The following is an 11,947-nucleotide window of genomic DNA, read 5'->3' on the forward strand; positions in this document are numbered from 1 at the left end:
ATTAGGACCACTAAAATAATGTATAGCCACCTCAAGTCTACCAGATGGGGTAAATTTAGAGCCATCTAAAGTAGCAGTTAGTATGATTTACCATCAGCTCCACTGATGGTAAATCCACTGTGACTGAGAACTAAATGATTTAAATCAATAAATGTTTGAAAGAATGAAACAGTCAAAATAGCTCATGATCTTTATTAGTATTGTACAGGGAGCCAGCAGAAACTCAGCATAAGCCTAGGCAGGACTTGTTCATGGGGCTTGCTACTGCCGTTCGCCCAAACTGCAGCGATTATTAGCCATGAGACTAGCAATTAAATAAGCTTATTGATGGGTTTGTAGCTCGATGCTGGCATGGGTCTTAGCAATTTCAAGGCTGAGCTGGCTTAAGAAAGAAGCATTTGGAAATCTAAGAGCTTCTTTATAGCGTCTTATTGAAATATAAACTTTAAGAAATTTAGAGATTTTAAAAGCGCTAAGATTTTAGTTAGAAATAAACTTTATTGGAATTAATTAAAATAAATGGGTAGGCCTTGCTTGGTGAAGTTAAGAGTTAGTAGTTAACTAATAATTGATTGCTTGTCAACACAATGTTTAGTTAGCTGGGTTTGTAATGAGGAATATAGAAACTGACAAATACCTTTTAGGAACATAAGACAATTGTGGGCCTCTTCTGTTCCGAAACCAACTACAGGTTTGAAATGGGAGTTCTACCAAGGGTTCATTTGTCACATTTGCATTGAAAAGGTAGAAAGGTCAGAATGAGGAAGACTTCATTTACTTCCTCATTTTGGGACCCCTCCCCATGAAAGGGACCACCGACCCATTTCAAGGAACAAACTACGCATGCTTAATAGCTTTTGAACTGATTAGCATACGAAGCGAGGAATGGGATGTACCAAAATGATGAATATTAATTTGTATTTTGGGTATCCAATACTTGTATGGATAAAAGGACTCTGTAATCAACTGAGGGGCGCGGTGTGTATTTGGGAGCTATCCCGCATGCCGCCCGGCGTCGTAATAAACATATACTTTCTAACTTTAAACTGTTAGAGAGTTTTTGTCAGTCACAGGTGGATATCGGTTCTAGATCAATATCCATATTTCTTTAATAAATCATTATTGTTCATAGAGCTGATGGGGAGCTGCCAGTAAGCGCTGCGGACATCCTCACTGGGCAGACCTCCCTCCTCAGGTAGCATTGGTGTCACCAAATCTCTTCTCTTAACATCCTGCTGGGAAAACCTGTCCCTGTTTTCCTATCAGTCTGTGTTTTCAAGGACATGTTTACCCTTTCATCCAGGACATAGTGTACTCCGTCCCCATCCCGAGAGCGGGTCCCTCAGATCCTCAGTGATGCCGTGAGCTATTTGAGTCTACTATGCCCACCCATTTCCCTGACTTCCAGCCCAGCAGTGCAGCTTTAAGCAAGCTAAGCTTCCCACCTTCCTCTATGCCAAAGTTTACCAAGGCTGTAGCAGACATCAGCTCCAACCTCCTATGGAGCTCACAGATACAGAATCATTTGCAGCACCTATCTCCACCTCAGCAGCACATCCAGATGTCTGTGGTTTTCATCAGGGACCCCAGCACACCATTTCAAGATTTCCACAATGGAGGACTGGTCTTCGTGAGATTTGCGTACAAAGAAGTGAAGGAAACAACTCGGCAATTTCATACAGCTAAGCGGGGTAAGCCTTGGTTTCATTATACTGCAATGTATCACATGCATGAGGATTCAAAAGTATTGAATTCAATTGCACAGTGTAAATCACACCACTCACACTGCATTAGTATGCTGAGTCCCATAAAATTATACAAAAACTAACGCAGTTTGAAAGAAAAAGGAAAGGAATGTAAGTGTTCTTGCACAACAATAAATCATACGAGTTCTCTGCTATTCTTCCCAGCAAAGCCTTGCAGTGTGGACAGATGCTAGTGCCACAATTTAACACTATCTCGCTTTTATCCCGCTTTTATCCCGCTTTTATCCCGCTTTTATCCCGCTTTTATCCCGCTTTCTCCCTCGCATCCCGCCGCTCCCCATCGGCGCTATCTGCGTTCGGCGCATCGACTGCTCTGGGAGCGGCTCCGCCGCCTGCGCTGCGTGCCGGCCGGGCGGGACGCGCAGGCCGCCATCGAGAGCGGAGGCCGGGGAGGTGAGGGGCTCTGGGAGCCGGGCTCCAGGATCTGGGCTCCAGCTGGGCGCAAGGAGGGGCGGGCTCGGGGTTCCCTCTCTGGAGTGCCTGTCCTGCCGCGGCAGCCCTCTTCCGCCCGGAAAGGGCCGGAGCGGGGCGGGTGTGCGGCCTTGCGGGCGGGCAGACATACGGACGGACATGCCGCCCCCCACTCGCGGTGCCGCTGCCCGGGGCTCTGAGGTGCCGCCGGCGTTGGCAGCTGTCGCGGCCGGGAGTTCGCTAACGCTTCTCCCGTGTGCTCTGCCCGCAGGCAGGTTCGCAGGTGCCGCCGAGAATGGACATCAGGCCGAACCACACCATCTACATCAACAACATCAATGACAAGATCAAGAAGGAAGGTACGAGTGGCTGCCGGTCGCCTCTGGCTGTCCAGTGAAGCCTGGTCATGCACTTGCACACGGCACTTGTCTTACAAAGGGGCTTTAGGAGCTCCCGGAGGTCTCTGAAGTGCTGAGCAGGAGGTGGTCATGAGCCGAACTCTAGGCAAATGCTTTCTTGTAATGAAACAGTAGCGAAAGCAAACAAATGCCCCTCCAACTAGATCAGGTTTCTGAGATCTCCCTACAGCCCGGTCTTGAACGCTTTTAGGGATAGGGAGTCCTCTCTGGGAAGCCTGTTCCAATGCCTCACCACCCTGACAGTAAAGGATATTTTCCCAATATCACATCTAAGCCTCCTCTCAGTTTGAAGCCATTCCCCCTTGTCCTGTCGCTCCAAGTCCTTGTAAATAGTACTTTTCCATCTTGTAGGCTCCCTTCAGGTACTGGAAGGCCAAAGTTAGATCACTCCTAAGCCTTCTCTTTTCCAGGTTGAGCAACCCCAAATCTCTCAGCGTTTTTTCATAGGACAGGTGCTCCATGCCTCTGATCATCTTGGTGGCCTCCTGGCCTTGCACCAGCAGCTCCATGTCCTTCCTGTGCTGGGCACCCCAGATCTGGATGCAGCCCTGCAGGTGGGGTCTCACCTGAGCGGGGCAGAATCCCCTCCCTCACAGGGTGCTGCCCAGCCTGCTTTGGATGCAGCCCAGGACATGGATGGTTTCTGGGCTGTGAGTACACATGTCCAGCCCATGTCCAGCCCCTTCTCCACCATCACCCCAAGTCGTTCTCAGTGCTGCTCTCCATCTGTCCATCCCCCAGCCTGGACTGATACTGGGGGTTGCCCTGAGCCAGGTTTAGCACCTTGCACTTGGTCTTGTTAAATCTCGTGGGATTGCCATGGGTTCAATACAGGGTGTTAAATTACCTGTTAAGATTACAAATTACTTTCTATTTTAATACGGGACTTAAAGTAATTTTTAGGGAAAGTGTTTTGATAGAAAACCTTTTTTAATTAAAAAAATACCACACTGTAGTTAGTCAGGAGCAGGTGGAGAAGGTGACAGTGGACTGGTATTACCAAGTCTTAACAGCAGTAAAGAAGAGGCAGCATTCTTACATTGCTAAAATAGTTCAAATGTAAGGTTTTTGTGTTAGAATGATTACGCAGTACAGATTATTTATTTAGCTTGATTTGGGTAATACTAAGGTTTCATTTGGCATGTGTTCAGGTTATTGTAGATGATTAAAGTAAATCCAGTGCAGCTGTAAGCTGCAGTAGTCTCATACAAAAATAATTTGGATCCAGAATATGAAAAAATACTTAATGTGAGCGAGAAAATTGATTAAATAGTTACAACCAAAATTTCCAACTTTAATTAGCCTTTAGGTAGTTACTCTTTTGCTGCATTCTTGTTTTACATCACATCTCTTCACTGCTGCTTGCTTCAGTTTTGATTTTCTGATCAGTCCGAGATGGCTGTCATGCATCATACTTGATTGTGTGAGAGAGTGTGTGTGCATATACCTGTATGAAAATATGTTTTTACATACCTTTATGTAATTGTTCCTCCCTTGGAATGGTAGAATGGATGGCATTACATCTTCTTCAGTACCTGAATCCTTGAGGTATGAAACCAAATGTTGCACACCAGTTTACAAAACCTGGACAAATAAACTTGTAATGATGCAACAGTTTTGACAAACTCATGTACTCACTGTGTGAGCTAAAGCTTGTAAAAAACATTGTTCCCAAAGGAGTGGAAATTTGCATGTGAGCTGTTATAACCTGTTTTCTCCCTTGGTCCCCAGAGCTGAAGAGGTCCCTGTACGCGTTGTTCTCACAGTTCGGTCATGTGGTCGACATTGTGGCTTTAAAGACCATGAAGATGAGAGGACAGGCATTTGTTATATTTAAAGAACTTGGATCATCTACCAATGCTTTGAGACAGCTACAAGGCTTTCCGTTTTATGGGAAACCAATGGTAAGTGATTTTGTTACCTTTGTAAAGAAGAAAAATACCCTGATGGGGTGATATAGTGTTATGGTTCTTGCACCTTGGGAATGAGCTCGTCTATGTAGTTGTTACTAAAGGATTACTCAGGTCACATCCTGATGAGTATCTGCATTTGTGCAAGCTGGAAGGATGCTGAAGAGACTGCAGTTACAAGACACACACTTTGAACTTAACATTTAGATTTTTTAATGGGGGACTTTTTGTTTTTCTATGCTGGATTAAAGTTTTTACGATCTTAAATACTTTCATTTTATTTATCATGTCTTCCATTGAACTGGTTAAATTAATTCTGTAATATTATTGAAATTAGATTAGTTTCCAGTTACTTTATGTAGAGTAACATTAACTACTCATAGATTGGTAATGAATAGCTAGAATGTGATGCTTCCTTTTTGAGGTAACAGTGAGAAGGGTGAAGATCTCCAGTTTGCTTTCCAGATGTGACCACTGATTTTTTTTTTTTTTTTAATTGATGGCTAGTTCTGCTTGACTGTAGATCACCAAACCAAGTTACTGTACTTCAGTATAACTTCAGTGAAGCAAATATAGTGCTGGTTGATAGAACATGATTTAGAACATGTATTTCATAACATTCAGAATGGCACAGTTGACCTGCTTTGTTCTTGCCTGCTTGGATAATTAGGCATCTCTTAATTCTGCAACTGTTGGTGAGGTGTAACAATCCATGCAAATGGCACACAGCTCAGCAATGGTTGGGTACAATTCTGCCTCTCAGCTCATGGCTTTGAGCACTGAAGAGAGCAGTTGTTCTGCTGAGCCACGAGCTATTTGCCTTAACACCTTCAGATTCTCTAATTAAATCCTTAACACAGAATTTTGCAAACTCAGTCCACCATTTATCCTAAAGGAGTTTTGTGCTTAGTAGAATTCAATATGAAATGAAAGGATTAAGGCTTAATAAGCTTTCAAATGTACTTCCCTCTTTGAACATTGCCTGCAGCCTGTATACTCTAAGCACAAAACAAAAGCATTAAAAAAATCTTAAGCTGTTGTGTAGTTTTGCATTGAGGTAGTCTCTGATAGGAAAAACAATGGGATTGTGTGCATGAATAATAATGTTGCACACTGGTGTAGTTATACCTGCATCTGCTTAACCTTCAGCTGTGGGGAGCCTTTGTCAAAAGAACAGCAGTATTTTTGCAATCCTATTGAGATTAAGGTGGATACTTGCCTTTTCTGTTTAAGAAGTTTGGGTTTTGCTGAATTTACATTTCTGCAGAGATCTGAGAAATCACTGTCAAATTTTAACTCCCTTTAAAATGGGACTTTAAACTCACAGTTTTAATAGAAGCTAGTGCTGATTTTCTCAGATGTCCTCTGTGTAGCTCAAATGTATCTCTTTGTAGGTGCTACCTTGACAGATGCTAAAAAGATGTTAGATAAATGGAGTTCCAGTTTCAGTGATCTAAAGTTAGTAATTTCCATATTAGGGTGTTTTTTTTAGACTTCTGTAATTGAGTTCAGAAAAAACTATGAGAATTGTTTACTTCATAAGTGTACCTACACTTTATAACAATGTTTTCAATATAAAAGGTTTCTGCAAAAAAAAAAAAAATGTAAATAAACAGTTAATGTAAGTAGTGCAAAATGTTCGGTATTATTAACTGCAGAATATACTGGTTTTCTTTTTTCTTTTAAAAAGCGTATTCAGTATGCAAAAACAGACTCTGATATCATCTCTAAAATGCGTGGGACTTTTGCTGATAAGGAAAAAAGAAAGGAAAAGAAGAAAGCCAAAACTCTGGAACAGTCAGCAAACGCACCAAATAAAAAGGTTATCCAGGTAAGCTGCTTCGCTTTTCAGAAAAAAACCCAAACAAACAAAACCCCCTCAAAAAAAAACAAACCAAAGAAAACCACAAAAAAAAACACCATAAAAAAACACACACGAAAGCTATTTTAAATAATTTTTTCAGACTTGGTGTTGTCTTTTGTTACTTTTCAATTCCCTAAATTGGGGTCTGTTGACTATCTAGAGCTCTTGAGCATTTACTAGAAGTTGAAGGAGAGGGGGCTGGTTATGTAGTCCTTGCTGTTCCTTTATTTTTTTTTCTCCTTTGCTATTACCAGATAAAAATAAAGATGTAGGGCAAAGGTACAACAAACCAAAGTAGAAATTAGCCTCTTAAGAAAAAGAAAAAAAGGAGAGTGTGCTTATCTTTAGTACTGACTTCAAGTGCTCAACCAGCTTTTCTCTTCACTGTTTTAATTCCATGTGGCCTAATAAGGACAGAAGAATGGTAAATGAGAACAAGAGAATTCATTTACCTCAGACATTAGATGTTCCATGTTGGATTAACAGGAGTTAGGTTGGAATTTATCTCCACTAACGGTTGGCTTGCCTAAAGTAACAACATTTAGTAGCTTTTGTGCTGGAGTATAGCAGAAAACATGAAGGCACCTGACCAGATCCCGCCAGTTTATTTATTGGACATGATATTCTGTACTATGGAATGTCCCTTTGGCTAGTTCTGGTCAGTTGTCCTGGCTCCCTCCTGGCTTCTTGTGCACCTACTCACTAGCAGAGCACAGGGAACTGGAAAGTCCTTGATACAAACAAGCACTACTTATCAACAGCCAAAACATCAGTTTGTTATCAGTGTTACTCTCATACTAATTCAAAAAGACTGTACTAAGAAGAAAATTAATTCTATCCCAGGTGAAACCAGGATACCTGTCTAGGCCTTCATTTTCAAAACTACTTCCTCCCTATCTATTAAATGAAATTCTGTAATGTGGAGAAATACTTGACTCAGTTGTTAGATTGATCAGGTAGTACTGATGTTATTTCTTTTGATTGCCTGGTTTTGGAGCTAAGCGAAATTCACACAATTTGTTCACTTTGGGAAGTATCTCATAAGCACCAAATGTTCCTTGGATTGCAGCTCAAAAAAACCTTTAACATATGTCTTGAATTGTAGAGAAACATGGTGATATGTACCTGTTTATTTCTAATGGAACACCTTTGTAAAACTATTTTGTACTTATTTGCTAGGGAGCAACACAGAATTCAGCCAGTGCCCCAGGGACTACACCACAGAATCAGGTAATGTTTTTTATTTTTATCACTAAAAGCACTAATGTTTTTAATTATTCTCTATGAATAATAATTTGTTACACATGGAAACTTGAGGATGTATTTTACAGCTTTGTTTTTGTCCTATGAGACATTTGTCTAACAGTTACATGACAGTAAACAAACAGAACAAATCTCTTTTTTACTATATCTGGTTGACAGGAAATGAGAATCTGCAGTTTCTCATTACTGTACAGAAAACAGCACTATTACCAAATCATACTGGCTTCTTAAATTTGGACTGTGCTTAGTATCAGTTGAAGGATTCTTTTTTTTTTCATTGCTAATAAGTTCCCTTTAACTTACTTTGTTCCAGCAGCAGATAAAGAAAAGGAAGACAACACAGGATGTCAAAATAGCTGCCTAAAAGCTTTATTTCAGGAGTTTGGGGGTTCTCTGCTCAGTTTTTCTTTTTCCTCACAAGTGTCTTATTTTCCAAAGGATTGTGTGGAGATGTAGGAACAACTCCCTACACTTCATTCATCTTTTCTGCTCAGTGACTTTCTAAAAGATTCATGTTAGAAGTGAAAGTGGTAAAGAGCCAGGATTTGCAGGAGAGCAAGTACCATGGAAGAATATCATTGCCTGCCCTGCATCTTTCTTGAGTACTGCCATTGCATACATAATCAACATGGGAAAAGGTCTTGCTCCCTGGATTTTCAGGCGCAATATGTGTATGTCAGTTTGCATCAAAGCACCACACTGAGTTTTTGGGTATTTCTTTGAACTTCAGAAGTTTATTTTCTAATGGCACTACTCGGAATATTTCCGTCAGTAGAAGGAGATTGTTCTGCTGAGACTTTTTATTTGTCACTGCTTTGAGAATGTTTGAAGTTGGGGTGTCCAGTTTATTTTTATATTTATAATGTACTTGATGACTTGAAGATTCCAGTATCAGCAAATGACTACTCAGCCTTGTCTGTGGTGGGTGGCTAAAAATTCATATTAGCAGGCAAATCTCTTACAAGACTAAAGCTCTAAATCTAAACGGGTTTCTAATTAAGACATTTTAATTGAGCTCTGTAATAAAACCATTTGGATTTTGTAGGTTTTGATTGAGACTCAGTATTTTGGTTGTACTGCAGGTAAACAGGGCCTGGCTTCCCACTGCTTTCTGGAAGGATGTGAGTCCTTCATACATTCTACCATTGCCTTACAGGTGTCTTGAAAAGCACTGCAGCCACTACTGTGGCACCTGGGTGCAGAGAGTACTGCAGTGTCAGCCCTTGACTAGTTGAGTTTAAATGTGACATCTAAGACAGTATTGTGATTTTTGTGGAAGCAAGAACCCCTCCAAATTAATGTATCCATGTAAAAGAATGAAGGGGCTCTGCATATTGATAAAGTTGTGGTGAAGCCCAGATAGACTGTTAAGAGCAAAACTAGAGAAATGTGAGTCTTGGTTCAAATAATCATGCAGACAGATGCAAAGGAACTGTATGCAACTATGTATAGTCTTCTGAGCTTTGATCTTCTGTTGTTGCAGGTGCCTGATAACCCACCAAACTATATCCTTTTCCTTAATAATTTGCCTGAGGAAACAAATGAGATGATGCTGTCCATGTTATTTAATCAGTAAGTTTTGAATAGAATTGATTTCTCCTTTGAATTCTTCTGTACCCTGTGTGTGTTTTCTCAGTTGGCAAGTTGACTTTTTAGAAATAAGAGTTTTTTCTGAAGATATTTCAGTTGTTTGTCTTACTGCCAAGGTTACAGATGTCAGTTCTGATGACTTGGTTCAGAAAGCAAATCCGATCTTTTTTGTAGCTGGTTTGGATTGTGTAATTTATCTGCTATCAATTTGCACTGGATTTAAGCTGATGACTGTAATACTAAAGTCCATAGGACAGCAGGAGCAGTTTTAAAACTAGTTAGATTGCTTCTGTATGTGTACAGCTCTGATTAAAGTGCTTCCACATAATATTCCTTAATTGAGGCATAGTTCTAAGGATAGAACATGTAAAACCCTTCAATTTAAATCTTTCATTAACAATAACTATTGCACTAGTAGATGCTTCTGATAAGAAGCTACTGAAGAGAGATGTAAGATTGAGCTAAGAAGTATTTTTTGACTCTCACCTTATTTTAAAGGTTTCCTGGATTCAAGGAAGTACGCTTAGTGCCAGGGCGCCATGACATCGCATTCGTGGAGTTTGAAAATGAGAACCAAGCAGGGGCTGCTCGAGACGCTCTCCAGGGATTCAAGATCACTCCATCTCATGCCATGAAAATCACCTATGCGAAGAAATAACTAAATGCTCCTGTAAAGGAGTTCTGTGGATAGGTGTTCTTTTTTTAAACACTGTTACTCTGGTCAGCTAGCATTTTTGCTATTCTCTGCAGAAAGCATAAGACTCAAATAGAATTGCCACAATGACGAGGGCACATGTAAAATTTCCACAGATCACCCGGATAGTAACTTTTTCTGTTGAAATACTAATTTTTATAAAATAAAATATAAATACGCTGTTTTCGAGCCATGTTTTTTCCTCAAGTCTGTCTCATTATTGATTAGCCTTGCAGGGCTTTATTCAGTTTAAGAACTTTTAAGTTGATCCTTATTTCTCAGAAGTGAATACTAAAAATAGCTTTCTTTCCAGAGCAAAAGTGTGATCAGGGATGCTGAATGCCAGCATATTCAGAATAAATGCAGCATTCAACCTCATTATCAAGGGAACAGCTGTTTTTCACTTAGGAAATATAGCTTATCATTAGTGGTTTTTTCCCCCAGGTATAGTTAGAAATTGACTACACTTTTGCAGTAATGTGATTCAACTTGGTTTTGTCTTGGTGGCTGGCAGTAGAAGCAAGTCCTGAGAGGAAACATAAAAGTTTCAGATTTTTAGCCAGGCTTTTCTGAAATACATGTCCTAGTGCTTCTGGGTTTCTCAGGTTTGATTTACTTTATATTTTCTCATTTGTTAAAAACTTAATAGGTTTTGTGTGACATGAAATACATTGGATGCAGTGAAGTAATCAGATACAGTATTGTGAGTTGTAAGCATTCTAAATATTTCTGAAAAAAATAGCTTTAAAAAGTTGCAGTGTTTTGTATCTGCAACATAAGCCATGTTTATTTGCACAAGACTTAGAAAATTGAAGTTTTACCTGCTCCCAGAGTACATTGCAAAATTTTGTCTCAGTCATTTAAATTATTTTTCATTCTTTTTGGTGATTTCGTGTATGTGTGATTTCACAAGTATTCTAATACTTGCAAATGGAAATCATTTCAATGTGCCTGTAAGAGCAAAAATGACAGTTATTCCATCATAAACTTGGAGTTTCCTTCCCGCAGTCATAAATTTAATAGATAATAATTATGCTGTCATTTCCTCCCACTAGTTTGCGTGCACATGACTACCATTGCTTTTCACCTTTATTCACTTTAAGAGTTTGGAGCTGTCTGCAAAGGAAGTTAGACACAACCTACAGGAGGCTGAAGGAAGGAGTAATGGGCTGGAAGGCTAGAGGAGGAGGTGGTGAGGTCAGCTGTGATGGGAAGGTGATGCTAGAAGTTGCATGATGCACTTTCTTTTAAAAGAGTGTGGGATTTTTGATGACAGGTGACAGTTTCTGCTGTTCTATCTGGGAACTGAAAGCTGGTGCAGCCAGAAGCTCTTCAGGCATCCTTATGAATGGGGAAACTGGTTCACTGGAGTGCAATTCGAGAATTTCCAAACTTGCCTTTGGTTATTTCTAAGTGCTAATCCAGACCAGCCTGCTGTAACCTGACTGCTGTGCTGTTGTAAAGAGGTTGTAAATGGGGACCTTTTAAGTCAGCCTGTGGCACTGTTTAGTGTCTGGGACCTGTGAACCCTCAACGGAGTTCAGCTAGGTAATGAAAAGTGCAATGGTTGCTGTCCTGGCATGACCTCTGTGTTTGGCTCTGACTGCATCTCCCTGTGGAAGGGATCTTGCCTGTACAAGTATGCAATGCTTCAGTTCTTAGATTTCAAATTTTAATTGATCACTTGAAAAGCCTTTTTACCGCCTTGCAGCTCCCTAATCATTTGTTGCATTGCATCCATCTGCTATTGTCCCAGTAGGTCCTTTTTGTAGACAGGAACAGGAGAGTATCTGCCACTGAGGGTTTTTGGTCCTTGGAAGACTGTGCTTGTCAGGGAGCATTTGTGAAAATTAAGAACAGGAAGATTAGGAAGGATGTAATTTCATTTGCTTCTTACCAGGGTCTGCCTTAATTTTCATTCTCAGACTTTGCTTGAAGTATGATTAAGAAAATGGACAGCTCTAGGAGGGCTTAGAGTTTTTAAATAATACAGTTGCTAATTAAAATGTTAATACAGAATGGCTTTGGGA

The 11,947-nt window shown here is 40.4% G+C and overlaps 1 protein-coding gene across 1 annotated transcript; it reads left to right on the plus strand.

The window, feature by feature from the left end:
* The first annotated feature begins 2,385 nt into the window (after positions 1-2,385).
* SNRPB2 (small nuclear ribonucleoprotein polypeptide B2) lies at positions 2,386-10,106 on the plus strand. The gene is made up of 6 exons (XM_068186329.1): positions 2,386-2,536; positions 4,328-4,500; positions 6,197-6,337; positions 7,550-7,600; positions 9,117-9,205; positions 9,722-10,106. The coding sequence occupies exons 1-6, from the start codon at positions 2,473-2,475 to the stop codon at positions 9,879-9,881; spliced, it is 678 nt and encodes a 225-aa protein (XP_068042430.1). The 5' UTR covers positions 2,386-2,472; the 3' UTR covers positions 9,882-10,106.
* The last annotated feature ends 1,841 nt before the right edge of the window (positions 10,107-11,947 follow it).

This window comes from Anomalospiza imberbis, chromosome 3 (assembly GCF_031753505.1).
Source record: "Anomalospiza imberbis isolate Cuckoo-Finch-1a 21T00152 chromosome 3, ASM3175350v1, whole genome shotgun sequence".
NCBI classification, from domain to species: domain Eukaryota; kingdom Metazoa; phylum Chordata; class Aves; order Passeriformes; family Viduidae; genus Anomalospiza; species Anomalospiza imberbis.